General features: G+C 39.8%; 1 protein-coding gene across 1 annotated transcript in view; it reads right to left on the bottom strand.

Moving 5' to 3' along the window:
- Positions 1-894: 894 nt before the first annotated feature.
- Positions 895-16456, bottom strand: part of LOC309671411 (vascular endothelial growth factor C-like) — a gene marked incomplete at its 5' end in the record, with an annotated part of 83666 nt that continues 68104 nt past the window's right edge. Inside the window, 4 exons of the mRNA XM_082482643.1 lie at positions 895-1396; positions 7064-7394; positions 7652-7761; positions 11305-11456. Coding sequence (XP_082338769.1) covers positions 1282-1396; positions 7064-7394; positions 7652-7761; positions 11305-11456 — 708 coding nt within the window. The 3' untranslated portion in view covers positions 895-1281. The remainder of the gene's footprint in view (positions 1397-7063; positions 7395-7651; positions 7762-11304; positions 11457-16456) is intronic.

Raw genomic sequence — 16456 nt, 5'->3', positions numbered from 1 at the left:
CCCATCCCTGTTACAAAAATCTCGCTTTGCAGCTTTTCTTTGTTCCCCTTCTGCACCCAATAAGATTTCTATAATTTAACGACTTCCTTCCAGCTTCTGAAATATTTTAATTTTGTATAGATTGTTCTTTGCGCATTGCTCTTCCCATGCAAGTTAAAGATCTTACCTTGTTTCAGAGTTGTAGATGTTTGATTTCGCATTCTCTTTATTAAAGAGAAGTCCCGACAATTTTTTATGTCAATCCATACCAGACTGGTGGAAGTCCTTTCATGTCTCCCTGGGAATATCAATTGTATTTTTTTCCTTCAAAGTGTTTTTGCACACACAGACATTGTTGATGGAGACATCTGATTGACTATACGAAAGAGTAAAGTGCATCAAAGCATTCTGAATTATTTCGTTGTAAATTTTACACTGTAGCCTGTAATACTAAATAAAAAGCATAGCTGGCTTTTCCGCTTTCATACTAAAAACCTTCAACAGACATTATTTTATATTATTCCTTAGGAATCCTAACAAGAAATAAAATAAAAGGTGAATATATTGGAATATGAGTAGTTGCTGCAGTCCTTTTTACGTAGTCCTTATCCTTGGGCAACGTATAGGCTCTCCAATGTTTTCATTAGTTATTAATTATACTTGCTTTGCTAATTTAATTCTAGAGACAGAAATACCACTGGTCCCGAAACAGTTAGTATAACTCTGTCATTTGAAATAGACATATAACAGGTATGAGAAAATGTCTGTCGCCGTCTTTTCATAAAAGTGCGTTCTCTTAACCGCTTCCGCCCCCCTTTTAAGACCTTTGGCAATAAAGCTAAATTGCGGTTCCTTTGTACAGACAGATGATTAAACATTCTCACCATTCTATAATACAATTTCCATTTTATTTTAAACATACTTTGCATGATATAAAAATATTGATCACAGTGAGCTTTAACAATTGTTACTGCTATAAACAGAAATGCTGCACAATGGTTTTAGTGGAAATAAATTATATAGTCATTATCTCTTTAAAAAAAAAAAAAATCACGAGAAGAAAAACCTAGGCTGTTTGGTCATTGGCAGAAAATAAGTCCTTATTGAGTTCTTTACAAAACACGAACCCCAGTTATTTTCTACATTTGCTTTCCGCATCTTGAGAAAAGCACAATGCGTCTGTCTCTGAAAGCCCCACAGGGTCTCTGGTGAACATTTAATTCCAAATATTAGCAAAGTTTCCGTCGTTCCTTTGTTCTCATGGAAAAATGTACACCGAAATAGCGAGTAGTGCTCTCTTCGCTAATTCATGAGTGGTCTTTTCCAATATGTGGGTACACAGCGGCACACTTCTTCACTAAAATAAAATCCAGCATCGCAGCGTTTCGTTCGGACTGTACACGGCGGTCTGTAACAACTAAAGAAATGAAAAAAAGCGGGCATTAATGAAACATGATCATTTATATTAACCTGGAGTAGAAATCTCTGTACATTTAGACTCCAATTTCTCGACGGGATATTTAATTCCTACAAATACAGATCTTTTAACTTTTGTTGATGTTCTTGCAACTACTTTGAATTGGACCATTCTTCACAAAAGACAATGAAAGAATAAGAATAATGAATCTTTCAAGAGAAAAGATTCTATTGCGACAGACACTCATGGATATTTTTAACGCATTGCCTGGTTGCGGTCACATTCTAATCTTGAGTGGTACCTTCTTAAATTTAATTTTGAAAATGCGGTGATATTTTTCTCTACTTAAATCAGCTTGTTATGACCTACTGCGTGCTGCCAGTTTGAGGTGGCAATGCAGAACCAGGTGATGAGCAAATTTACCATTTTCTTACCCAGGACTGTTTCTCGCCTTATTCACCGCTGCAATAAGCCCGAGAGAAATTTCTCTGCCTATGTTACACTGTCACTCAGATCTGGAAAAAGAGAATGTATTTCCTTCAAGCTGCAAACTCCTATCGCCGCTCCCTGAGGCCAGTGGGGGTGTACCTACACTTCACATTACTTCTCTCCATGCAATAGATCAGAGCCTGCATCTTGTAGAATCAGAGAATCACTGAGGTTGGAAAGGACCTTTAAGATCACCAAGTCCAACCATTACCCTCCCCTGACAAAACCACTTCTAAACCATGTCCCCAAGTACCACCTCTACCCTTTTTTTTAAACACCTCCAGGGATGGTGACCCCACCCCCTCCCTGGGCAGCCTCTTCCAATGGTTAATAACCATTTCAGGGAAAAAGTGTTTCTTAATATCCAATCTAAACCTCCCCTGACATAACTCGAACCCATTTCCTCTCGTCCTATCACCTGTCACCAGGGAGAAGAGGTCGGCCCCCACCTCTCTACCCCCTCCTTTCAGGTACTTGTAGAGGGAGATAAGGTCTCCCCTCAGTCTCCTCTTCTCCAGGCTGAACACCCCCAGGGCCCTCAGTCGTTCCTCATCAGATTTGTCCTCCAGACCCCTCACCACCTTTGTAGCCCTTCTCTGGACATGCACCAACACCTCAATGTCCTTGTTGTAGTGAAGGGCCCAAAACTGAACGCAGTACTCGAGGTGGGGCCTCACCAGTGCCAAGTACAGGGGGATGATCACTGCCCCAGTCCTGCTCACCACACCATTCCTGACACAGGCCAGGATGCTGTTGGCCTTCTTGGCCACCTGGGAACACTGCTGGCTCATCTCCAGCTGGCTGTCCACCAACACCCCCAGGTCCTTTTCTGCCGGGCAGCTTTCCAGACACTCTGCCCCAAGCCCATAGTGCTGCATGGGGTTGGTGTGACCCAAGTGCAGGACTCGACACTTGGCCTTGTTGAACCTCATACCATTGGCCTCGGCCCATTGGTCCAGCCTGGCCAGATGCCTCTGCAGAGCCAACCTACCCTCAAGCAGACCAACACGCCTGCCTAGCTTAGTGTCGTCTGCGAACTTACTGACAGTGCATTCGATCCCCTCATCCAGATCGTTGATAAAGATATTAAAGAGAACCGGCCCAGCACCGAGCCCTGGGGGACACCACTTGTGACTGGACACCAACTGGATTTAACTCCATTCACCACCACTCTCTGGGCACGGCCATCCAGCCAGTTTTTTACCCAGCGAAGAGTACACCTGTCCAGGCCATGTTTATGATAAATCTTAAAGGATAAAGAACAGAAATATTCCCTACTTGATTAAAATAAGTGTAACAGACATAAAGCATTAAACCACAGGTCAAATTTACCTAAAATACAGCAGAATTTTTCTTCACAGATTACTTGACAGAAAAATAGAGGTTACACAAGATAATATCTGTGTTTGTCCCTGAACTCTTCCTTTTCCTACTTTATTTTTCTATTAAAACAAGAACTTGACCTAAAATAACCTTATAATAACAATGCTAAATACTTTCTGGTGTATAATGGAGACAAAGTACAAGTCTGCTTTTTTTTTTTCCAGACCCTGGCAATGAGTCAACAGACAAAAGTATATGTTTTGAATTTCAACACAGTATTTAAATAATGTGTGCCTGTTTATGAAACACTGATATTATGATCTATTACTATAATTCCTACTTACTTCAGTTCAAAGCTGCTACAGTACACCATAGCAAGGCAATGTCACCACGCTCTGCCTGAGGCAACTCTTGTTTTGGGCTTATGGCTACTCTTATTATTGTTGCAGATAAGTTAATATGTTGTGTGCTTGTTTTGGATACCCAAAGTTCCCACTTTGCAATAATTTGTTTATGATATGAGGTCTGGATTACAGTTACATTAATTCGAGCCAGCTAGTTCAACCAATGAACCTGGCTATGAGGAAAGCAATAAGGAATGAGGAAGACTGCAAACATGACATTTATTAACTAGTCACATCTTGTTTGGTGTTTTCAATGTCATTAATCACAGATTATTTCACCAGTGTGGCCTCTGTAATTAAGGGAGTAACAGTATTTTGTGCCACTTACTTAATATAGATATTTGAGCTCAGAGTAGCAGCTCATGGGACTCTCTCAAAGTCCTACTGACCTCTTGCCCAATAAAGTTTGGAAACAGTGGAAAAAGGCAACAAAAATCACAGTGTCACTTGAGAAAGAAAGCAAGTGAACTTTACTGGCTTGCACGTTTGCCAAAGGATCTAATACCCTGAGCAAATGGGCAACCAGCAGTAGGTTGTTCCAAGAAAAAGGCACTCCATGGAGACGCAATGGATCAAACACTGACCTCACTCGCCTTTTTGCCTCTTCCTGCCATGAAAGTCAGACTATTTCATGTACTGAACGACCGTAGAATGAAATAAGAGAAAGATGGGGGGGGGGAAGACAAAGCTAAACTCTTCCACCCACCTATGACATTGCACAAAATGAAAAGCAGCCAGGTAATCGTTGCACACGAGGTGTTGAGTTGTGCCTCCTAGTGAACTGCGAACTTCAACTCAACTTACAGTTGAGAATGCCATAAAGCATCTCTCCCACGTGAGTTTGCGTCTAGCAGCGGTCAAGGTCAGGTTACTGCAATTTTATCCTTATCAGGAACACTCCAACGGAGCAAGAAAGCCCCTCTCCTCCTCTAAAACGCTTTGCAGCGGAGGTGCCTAGTTATCTGGCCCGGCCAAAACTGACCAAAATACATTTCTGAGGTGATAGCGCAGGGTGAATAGTGGCAGAGGCATTGTAACTATATAAATGTGGTTTCCTTAGGAAACTCTGCTGAACAATAGAGCAGGTCTTTCAAAAGATTAAGGCTGAATGTTGTTTATGGAGTGTTTCCATGTGACAGATGTCTGTGTCGATGAGGCCAACCTGAGCACGCCGGAGCTAAGAGAGATGTGCAGCCAATGTACATAGCGCTGGGTGAGTCAGTGGCAACTTTCTCTTTATGGTCAGTAATTGTGATTTTTGCCACCAAATGCTCAGGTTTGAGATTTTGGAGAGTGTAACATCTGCAGAGATCAAACTGAAGTAGGAATGCTACTTTTAGTGGTGGTAACAGCATGATCACCTTAAAAGCCAATATGCTTTATGGTGTTTTGTTGTTTTATTTTCTTTTCTTTTTTTTCTTCCTGTCCTGTTCTTTGTAAATGACTTTTTATTCGTGTCCTCTGGAGCAGGGTCTGACATCAGAGGTAGAGGCATTTTAGGTAGAGTGCATAAACATGCAGGTGCCTCAAAACCAGAACCTACAAGGGCTCTCTGTCAGCACGGGGAGCTGCCGAGGACACGGCTATGGGGGTCTGCTCGTGTCGAGGTCTCCGGCACCTCGCACAGTTGCAGAGGGGCACCTCCATTTACGTGGTCTCGTAGCAGCACGGCATCTTTCTTTCAAAAGACAAACAGGACGTTGCAGGGTTTTTCTTCCTTTTACAGAAAGCTTGTGGACATGCCAGATATGCGAGAAACCTGTGCCAAGTGCTTTCTGAAAAAGGAGGAGAGATCGCATCCTCTCTTTTCCTTGACAGTGCCGCTATCTACAGGGCTATTGGTTGTGGGGCTGTAGAGTAACACCATATCCAAATCTTTCTCTTTCTCCACGCAAAGACGAACTGCTTAGGAGAGAACCAGCTAAAAGCATCCTACATCACAGTGTCGTTGGAAGTGAGAAAGGGATTCCAACTCTTTATCGCACCCAACCGCAACACTGTCTCAACTCACTCAACCACAACTCAATTTCCTCCTTCAAATATTAAGTCTTTAAATCAATGGAGGTGGCATCAGGTATCTATTATGGCATTTCTTAGCCTTTCAAATGCCTGAATTTTCCAGTTGTGAATGTTCTTTTAAAATACACACGGTTGATGTGTGTAGCACTGCTGGAAGTGCACACTGGAGTCGCGCTGAGGCTTTGTAATGTGCTTAAAGCTCATGTAATCAGGCTGCTTTTTTTTTTTCCTCTGCAAACATAAAATTGAAATACAACCCAATAATAGAGAAGAAACTATTTCTTATATTTGTATTAGCTCTTCTATTCCACTCAAAAGGCCAAACATAGGAAAACACATCATGTCAGTCATTATTAATCTTTCCCTCTGTTTTAGAGAGCTCAACACAGGTCTCATTCCTCATATTAGACTTTTTTTTTATTCAAGATGAACTAATGTATATATATCTGGCAATATATTTATTACTAATTACATGTTATATTAAAAAATATACTCTAAGGTTTACTTTTGATAAGTAAGACATTTAAACATCCCAATTTTTCTGACCAAAGACATATAAATGTCCTAATTTTCTATTTTCCATTTCCAGTGCCCAAACATTTCTGGAATTGTTATTTGTCATCGGTATAATAGAAAGATTCCCATATATTAATAAATAAGTGATCTTTCTGCTCCAAATGGCATTGCTTCTGTTTTAACAAATTCACTTTACAGGAAAACTTTCCTCAAAATATATAAAAAGCAAAAATAATATTGCTTGTTTCTCAGAACTTGAAGTCATTCACATATTTATATATAGACTGCTACCGCTATGGGTGTAGCAGTCGTGGCAGGAAAAGCCCCCGTGACAGATAAAAAATTGCAGAGGTTTTTTCCTGACCACATTCCATTTTAAATGATGAACGTGGGTGGTCAGTTTTATAGTTATATATGTCTACTTTTCACAAAAATCACCCAGAGCTATAAGACTTTTTATGCACTCATAAATCTTCAATAACAGTTCAGTGAAATGACGGATATGCAAAAATTTAGGAAGTGAAAAGGAATGATGGTATCTCCAGAACTAACCCATGAAATCTAATTAGGAATATTTGAGTTATTCCAATTGCAATAGTCAGTTCTTGGGAAAAAAAAGAGTGGGGTTTTAAGTAGCACAGAAAATGGGGAGCTTGAACTTACAGCTCATTCTCATCAAAAGAAAAAAAATCATACGAAGTAGTAGTAAGAGTACAAGAAACTAAACATGCTTTAAAATACTTCTTCTGCCTTGCAGTTTCCTCTTAGAGAGGACAGAGGTCACACAAGAGAAAAACGAATTGAAGAGTTTTGCTGCTCACTTAAGGCGACAAAGCAATCCAACAAAGCAGCTAATGACACAACCCAAAATTTTATGCCTTAAACACAATGAAAGGGCTAAAGATCGAGTTTTTACCTGCACGTCTGGTGATGGAACCTTTTTCCTTTCAAGAAGCATTTATTGGGAGACTCTATACATTCACAGATGCACTTTGCAGGGTTTAGCGGCTGATGTTTCGGACAGGTCTTTTTACATACACACTGGCACTTGTCTTCGTCAAATTCCTTGTTGGGCCCACAGGAAGCGGGGAGAAGTTTGTTTTTGCACAGGCACTGACATGATGATCTGTCTAATTCCTTGTGAGGTCCACAGCTCGAGGGCCGCACGCCTCCTTTGCAGACGCATTGGCAGGTTTCTTCATCCAGCTCTTTGTTTGGTCCGCAAATATGGAATCCTTCAGACGCATCTGAAAATACAGCAGAGAACTTGCACAATTATCAGAATTTTTTCTCTACCCATCCCCTATTTTTAAGTGAAGAAACGTTGTTGAATTCATACCTTTCAAGGTGTTTTAAGAACAAACATATGTCGAAAGACCACCATAAGCAGTACTAATATTGATAAAGAAAAAGATTCAGCTATTTACTTTTCATGTTTTTAATTTCCCCTTTAGGTAAATCAAAACACGGAACTACATTTAATCATTTAAGCAAAACTGCTTACCGGAATCTCCAAGGTGAGAAGAGAAACCGAAATCATGCTGTGCCAAACATCTGCAAATTTGATTATTCCAGATATGATTTTTTGGACAGGTCTTGTTTGCCACATGACACCTGTGGAATGAAATGTACTGTTGATTTACTACCGTAAGAACTCAAGAAAAAAAAATAATCAATTTTAGGTGCTAATTGCTTTTGTTTCCCTCCGTTACAAAACCCTTTTGAAGAGCTTCAGCTCATTCATAACCTTATTTTTAACTCCTATCAAATCTGTCACTTTTTAAGGTTCTCCCCACTACAGGAATCTTCAACCATTCGTTGAAGATACGTTGTCACATTTCAAGTTTTAGCTCCAACTTCTAGAAACTGATATTTGTACTTTCCTAATGTAGTTTGGAAACAGAGTTAACCCTTGAATGTAAGCCTCACATAGAAAATAGACCAGTATAAAAAATATTTGCGTGCCAAATACCGCATAGGTGAAAACAGGCATGATTTTCTACATTTATTTTTGCAGTACAAAAACGTTTTCACACATATAGGCATCAAAAGAGAGATGCTAATAGTTTCTGAATGATTGCTGTAGACCAAACTCTAATTTCTGAAACAAAGTCAGATTATCCTTTCCCCTTTATGTGACAGTTATGTGACATTAACCGGCTCCTTCTCATCAGCCACTCAAATCCTGGACAGCGTTCCTCAATCTAAAGATTTGGATTGCAGCAGTGATGCCTCTTCACTTTAGAAATGAAAGACAATAAACAATTTAACAATTTAATGCTCTTTACCTGTTGGAGTTTTGCAGCCAAGGTAGTGGTACCAAAGAAAGCCAAAAATCCTAACAGCAGCGGGTCTCTTGTTAAAGAGGGCCTGAACTCAACCAGCAGGTGCCCCACAGACACAATAGTTGTCTATTATTCGATCTTCCTCCCTTGCTATTTCTTTATCACCACAGGTGACACCTTCTAACAAATCATGTCTAACTTCCTGTGTCCGGGCCGTGTCATTTAGTCATGGTTTCTGTAGGACTTCTAAACCCCTCATGTGTTACGGTAGCACCATCCATTACCCAATTTAAGCCCTTGACATTCCCCTGAGCACCATTACTCGCACATTCCAAAATGTACACCACTGCCCTCCAGCACGTCCAGCGACTCTCTGCTTGTAGAGACTGCTGTGCTGGAACATCACCCTCCATCACCCTCCATCCTCCCTCTTTTCTCAAGCCGGTGTTTCCCGATTTCATTCCGCTAATGAGCTCGCTCTTGCTCCCTCACTTGGCACGTGGGTCCTTTTGCCTCCTCATGATTCTGCTTGAGAAATGCTACGGATAATTTATTGTATTCTGTTTAAAAAAAACCAACCCAACAACTCACACCTGGAGCAGCCTGGGTCTAGCCAGGAGTGTTTAAAACCAACTGCAGAAGGAAGCCAGGGTGGCAGTATGAAGAAAACACCAAGCGCACATGAACCCATGAGAAGACAATGTTGATACAAAACCCAAGTTTCCAGAACTTGAAGAGCACAATATATATTTCAGCGTCGGGGTTGGAGACACCCAGCAAAAGGAACTGGAACTGTTTGTTTACAAACTCTACTCTGGTTGCTAGTGGAGAAATGTATGGGTGGGTATGGCTGAAATTTTAAAATGACTTATTGTAACATTTTAGGAAAGTTCAGGAAGGATAGGGAAAAAACCCTCAGAGGTAAAACCACTCTGCAAAAAAAATTTATTACCTCTTTCCAAATCACTGTCAATTCAACTATAAAAAAAATAAAAATGACAAAAATCAGCATGCTAACTTTTTGCCTGTCAGTGCCAGGACTGATAATGCACAAGAGGGGGAAACATTTAATGTGTACACCATAATATCCAAACCACCTCTAAAATAACGCTTATCAGCTCTGAAGCGCCCACCTACAAACCATGGGACAAAAGGGGCATCATAGAGATTTGGATCTGAACGGCGTATATTGGAGACCCCTCTGCTCCCCCCGCCCCCAATAGCTAAACTTCTAAAATAAAGAGCGACAATTTTCTCACTCAGTTTCACGTCTCGGTGAAATTCTATATAAACAGAGAAGAGTACAACTTAAGCCACCATTAATCCAGGAGGTGTTCTGAAACGCTGGTTAGCATGAACTGACATGCCGCAGCTCCGCAAGTACGTAGAGGTAGCTACTGCTTTTTAGAAGGAAAAGAAGGAAAAAAAAGCGCGAGAACAAGTAAAGACCAAGACCTTAATTCTCAGGATGAAGTTGTGCAGAAAACGTATTTTATATAAAAAAAATACGCCTTTTTTTTTTTTTTTCTATTTTCTTGTAAAATCCATAGATTTTAAACTCAAAGAGAGTACCCGACAGGAGAGAAAGCCTGTACATAATCTGATGCAGTACTCCTCTGTCGGACCTTTGTTGAAGCACGATCCCTTACGGACAGGGCAGGCAGCTACTGGGGAGTGCTGGTCAAAGTCCAGTAGCTCTGCGCTTACTTCCCTCTAACTGCAGCAGCTGTTTCCTGGCTACAATAAACTCTTGCAATGGTCGTTACAACTGCTCGTCATCTGGAAGCACTGAGAAGCTGCCAACAGTCAGCATAATTTGACTTTATTATTGACTCCTGGGTTTTGATTTTTTAAAATCTGTTAATTATTCAGCTACTTAAGCCATTAATAGATATATTTCCTACTATTTTTCTAGTCTACTGCTTACGATCTGTGTTTTGACAGCCAAATTCAATAATTTGAATTCAAATAGAATATAATGTGTGCTTAGCTGGAGCATGTCAGAAAACATCAAGAATTTAACGGAATGAAAGCAGAGAAGATGGCCTAGCTTACATCTCTGGGCATTTTGCACTACTCGCTCATCCTATAAAAAATGTCTACAGTTAATTCCAGTTCAGCTTCTAGTCATTGGTTTTCCATAAAGCAACTGTTAGCCTGTTACATATTTTTGTCCTGCTAAACGTTTATACATCATGAAATCATCACTCAAGTTCTCTAGAACAAAGGGAAGGAGTTCTTCAAGTGTTTTAGTACCGATTGCTTTGGTGCCTGATGTCCTCTGTGACTTTTTGCATTCAAAACCACCGTAGAAATCAATACGCTAATTCTGTGGACTGTCAATTAACCCTTTATTTCCCCTTCCCATTCTCTTTTATTTTCACTTCTGGAATATGAAGATATCCAAAAAAGATTTGTACTCAAAGATTCCCTCAAAACAGCCTTTTTTTAAACACCTTTTAAAATACGAAATTACAGTTTGAGAGAAATATCGTCTACTCCTTATTTGCAAAAGTATTTTTGGACAGCTTTTATGACTACTTTTTTAAAAAAAAAAAAGTATATTTCATTGATGTTTCCTTTAAGCCTCAATTGCATTGTAACTCCTTCCATGAAACAAACCCCACGCACAACATTATTCTTCATTTTTAAACGACCCCGCCCCAGTTTATCCACTGGGTAAAAAGGTAAAGTTACTTTAGTAACACTCTCTCCACGTGAATCGATTATTAGCGCCTTTGCAAAACGCATTCTGCTACTACTAACGCGTGGAAGTTCACCGACTGGAACTGCAAAAGCTTCCAGCAATATTTTCCATCTAATTATGTAGGCTTGCTCATAATGCGAAAGGAAAGAGGATTCTCCTACTCACTGAGTTTGTGTCGCTGGCAAGGAGCGCCTGATGATGGAATGAACCTGTCTGTAGACGTCCAGCTTCGACATGCACCGGCACGACGTGTGATTGGCAAAACTGACGGTTACCGGTTTGGGGCCATGGGAGAGAGGCACCGTGATCTCAAACAGCTGTGAAAGGGAGAGCGAAGGAAAGAGAACGGGTTTGACAGATCAGGAACACTTCAAAGAAAAATAATATAAGGACATACAGAAAAAGCTATAAAGAATTTAAGTTTGGGTTTTTGTTCTCTGCCATCATTCTTTGGCAGATTCAATTATACCGCTAATTAATCATTATGTGAAAAATGAATACAATAGCTGCATTATGACAATTCACATTTTTAGCGTTAAACTCTGTTACGTGCCTGTTTGCATACTATAACATTTAAACTAACATTGTTAGAAGAGGGAAATGTACAAAGGACTCGTTTGTCTAGAGGAAATGACTTTAAATTGGCAGCCGTCTAAAAAACCTAAAACGTAACATTTGGAAAGTGCTTCAAAAAGTTGGAAAACAAGAAGCATTTGAAAAAGGGGTAAGCTACAACCTAATACCTCAGCTGCGCAGCTACAAAAGCTTGTGTAAAACAGCGAGATGTTGGACTTAGATCAAAACATTTTTGGATGAACAAGTTTTGAATTGCAGCACACGGTATCTTTGACTTTCCAGTATTCGTACCAGTGCAAAATATACGGTTACCCTAACAGAATGCATCTTGAGCGATTAAATTGTTTTGGGGCATATTAACAAATATTCACTATTAATAAAAAAATCAGGTATGTGAATGAATAAAACCCTAATTTCAGTGGGGAATGTAGCCCAGCTGGTGGAAGAGGACAACTTCAGCGATACCTTGTGGAAAAACCAAACACGTGGTAACAGACAAACAGGGAGACTCATTTCAGTACTCGATCCAGGACACGTACGTTACCAAATTAAGAAGGTTTCACTGTAAGATTTAAATCTCAATAGTCTTCTGAAAAGTTAGGACAAATACTTTAGGTCGAAATCTTAAAAACTATTTTTTGGTATTTATTTTTTAATACGATAATAGTGCACTGTTGCTTTTTAGGCGTTTAGTCACTTTTCCAAATATATTTAAGAATATTTCTGCATCTTCTAGGGACTTTACTACCTTTAAGAACATGGTCATTGGTTATTATTCCAGTTTCAGTTGATGAGACTGCATAACCAGACAGGTATAAAGGCAGCATGCAAACGTAACGAAAATGCGGGTAATTTTAAATGATGCAAAATATGAAGTACATCTACAGAACGTCCTGAAAACAGCACCTTGCACCCAAGTTTGGAAGCGAGCCTGGGTACCGGCAAGCCCACGGGTGCAGCGGGGTGGGATATATTCACCCAGTGCCTACAGGGTAAAAGAGCGCCTGTGCAGCCGACAATAAAGCTCGTACTATTGATATATCTAAATTATGCAACTTAAACCTAAACTGTAAAAAGCATCATCAACTCTTACAGATAGTATCTATTTTAGAAAACAAATTTTTACATCATTTAGTGACTGGATCTTTAAAAAAGGTTTAACACTGGGAGTGTCATCATACAAGAACTGAAATGGCAAAAGTATTATATTTGCATTTAATTCTGTTACAGAAGATTACAACGCAATTATTTTTGCTGCAAAAAGTATCGCACCCCTTATATTACTTTTAAATGTGGGTTTGTTTTTTTCCCCCCACTAGGATCTAGAAATGCAAACTGGTTTTACTGGGTTTACTTCCGTAGAAGGAAAACCAAACCAGAAAACAGTTTCCTGCATCTTCCAAATATTGATGAAAAAACCTATCCATCTAGGCAGCTACCATGGAAAGAGTTGCTCTTGTTAGAGACACTTCTAGCCAAAGCATATTAACATTTGGATTCTTGCTCCAGCTACAAGATAAATAACACTTCTTAAAATTTTGGTCTTGAGTCATCAATAAGATAAGGGCACAAGTCCATGTCTAGTTTAAAGTTTGCTATCAATAAAATGAATACCTAAACCAGTGTCTGCTTCTCTCAAACATAATTATCACCAGACATACCTCCGGGGTTTGCACTAAGTTCAACACAGACTTCTGGAAACAGACTTTATAATCAACTTTTTATTATACTTATAATCATTCTTGGCTTCCAAACCAATATTGGCTCCATTAACCCTGATCTTTTATAAAAGTTCCTTTAAATTAATCACAAAAGGCATTCGTACCAAGATGCCTCATCCAAAACCAGCAGAAATCATAACACAGAGCTATCATCTTCGTACTAATATTTTATATGAAAATAGCTTTATCTACTTATTAATTTATTCCTAAAATATCCACCTGTTTGAAGGCCATTGTAGGTTTTGTTATATCTAACTAGGAAACTGGAGAGGAGGAAGGTGGTGTTGTAGAGAAAGAGACAGAAAGGACTATGTTTATGAAAAATAGCTTCCATTTCTGAATTCAGTACACAATTGAGAAAATATATGCTGAGTTCTTTGAGTATCTGTGTTTTTTTAAATACTGACCTTTAATCAGATGACAAAACTCACCTACATAAGTCTTTTGTCTTTTTTTGAACAAGTTGAGCTTTCAAAAGGACAGCACAACTGTTGAGACCTCTGAAAATCGTGACAGTTAAGAGTCTACAGATGCGAAAGCCTTTGCTATATTAAATATCTTGTAAGAATACTGATTCTTAAAAGATGTATATGAATTCAGGGGCAGAAGAAAGAGTGTGGACTTAATTACAATACTACACATGTAAAGAGAATCTTCTGTTTTCTCTGCTCTCTTAGGACAGCATGAACTCGCTTTTCCCAAGCTGAAGTAAAAACCCACTATAGGTAGAGCTGAAACTGGGGAGAAGCACGATTCTTTGCATGGAGCAAACTGCAGCTGACTAGAAAAAAGGGCACGTTCTCTTCTTCCTCTCTTCTTGGAGCAGATCGGTTGGCCGCGCTGCCGAGCGCGGCAGACTCCGGACCGCTGGAGATGGCAGCGTAGGACTATTGCTGCAACTCCAAACCCCCTGAAAGAGGTCCCCATCAGCCCAACTGTCCTCCTGCTCCGCTTCAGGAGTGCTCTGAGAGAAGTTCCACTGAAACGCCTGAGACATACCAATTGTGAGCGGAAACGATGGCGAACACTAATTACCTTAATCTCCATCTATCCTTCCATTTAAACTGCAAAAGGTATCAGTTTAGAAGTGAATATTTGAACAACTCTTCCCATCGACACTTCAGTGGTGCAATGCAAAAACAGCCCAGTTGAACAGCGTAAAGGTAGACTGGCTTCCTTCACCTCCAGTTTGTTCAACTAAATTCTCTTAAGAGCGATGTATTTTACATCACCCTCTGGTAGGTACCGTTTATACATAAAGTAAAAAAACCACAAAGCCAGCTATTTATGTTAGGGATTATATTACATTACGTTGTATTATATTAAGTATCACATTTCTAGTCCTCACTTTTGGAAAGTGCTTAAAATGATACATGAACTAGCATTTTGAAAAAGAATATAAACCAGATCTTTTTTCCTTAATGGAAATGATGCAAGTGGAATACTGGGGTTGGAATTATCCATTTATTCTTCCTACGCTTTTCATTTGCCTGCACATGCTATTAGGATACCGTATTCTGATGCAGACTGAAAAAGGAGCTATTTATTATTCTTTTCTGAGAATGAAACTACCTCAATAAGAGATTTCACAAGAAATAAATTATTGAAAAGTAGTCCGTTCCAGAAAATGTACTTAATATTCAGAATAATCCTGTTTCAATAATCCCTGGCATTTTGAAATAAGATCTGTTCTCAAGAAGAGCTACATTCCGCTCTCAGCAGTGGTAGCAGCACCTCTAAATCCGCTGAAGCTATTTAAGCGTAAGTGAATAAACTCTCAATATACATAAGCTGGGTTTGAATTACCATCCTAAGAAATCATGTTAAGTTAGGTAAGATCTGACCTTCTGGAATGCTTTCTGATTTTCTTAGTATCTCTAATTTATTTCTTGCTCATCTTCATCCAACAGAACAATGAGCTCAACATCTGTTGTCACTACAGGGCATGTTTGGCAACACGTAAGAGCCAAATGTTAGTACCCAGAAAGGGTATTTCTATGCGAAACGAACCATAACATCTGTGTGTGAGGCTGGGTCTTGACTCCCTTCTTTTCTGGCACCATTGCTGGTTGCGGGTACCACTGCTGGTATCCACATGGCCCATACAGGTACCTCTTCTTGGAGATCAGATGGCTTACGCTTCTGTCCTAGCCCTCATTCAGCTTTCCTGTATTTCTAGAGGCCCAAATCTTCTCTCCCTTCCCAACTTCAAATTGTAGTAAAAATTGGACTAATTCATACAGGCAATAAGGAGAAGACATTTCCTTCAGGTCTGTTCAAGGGCCAAGGCCTAAAGACAGACATTCAGGACCAAAGACTGCAAAGAACAAGCTTCGGTCCCCAGAAGAACCCGAGATCACACACTAGCAGGGATTAGGGCAGTTTTTCTCATTGGAGAGCTTTTATTGCTCTCAGTTTTGAAAAAAAAATGCAGTATTTATAGTGCCTTAGACAGCAAATCAAAGTACATTAAATGCGCATTGCCAGATTTAGACTCAACCGCCCATGCTGTCCTGCGCATCTGTGCTACCTACACCGCACTGAGGTTATTAGGAAACCAGTGGAAAACAACCACCAAAGCAATATTGACAGCACAACTAAAGAATATTATATATAACGAAGCTAAACAACAGAAAAAAACCCGCACAACATTACAGTCAAAGATTTGTCCTAACCTCTTCCTTATGAGCTAATATCGTAAACAGAAGTCAGTAACATACCATTAATCTCAGCGGATAACACCTGTTAATGAAAGCTCCACGTAACTGAAGAACAGTTGAAAAACACACATAGGAAAAGCATTTCACAAGAACTTAACGCATGCCACTCAGCCAGTCTAAGGCTGTTTTGTCACAGAAACCCAGCTTGCAGCTCTTCCATTTGTCAGCATTTCTAATATCTCTTTTCAAAGCACTGTGTTCAGCCCTTCTCTCCGTAGGTCTCCCTCCAATATGACCATTCTCCATGCCAACCTCGCCTCATTTCAGCCCAGCCAAAGCTCCTCTTTCAGCCAGCCAGCC

Source organism: Vanellus vanellus (assembly GCF_965231255.1).
Source record: "Vanellus vanellus genome assembly, chromosome: 4".
Classification (NCBI taxonomy): domain Eukaryota; kingdom Metazoa; phylum Chordata; class Aves; order Charadriiformes; family Charadriidae; genus Vanellus; species Vanellus vanellus.
Note: the sequence above shows the minus strand (reverse complement) of the source record. Positions and strands in the feature narration are given on the sequence as shown.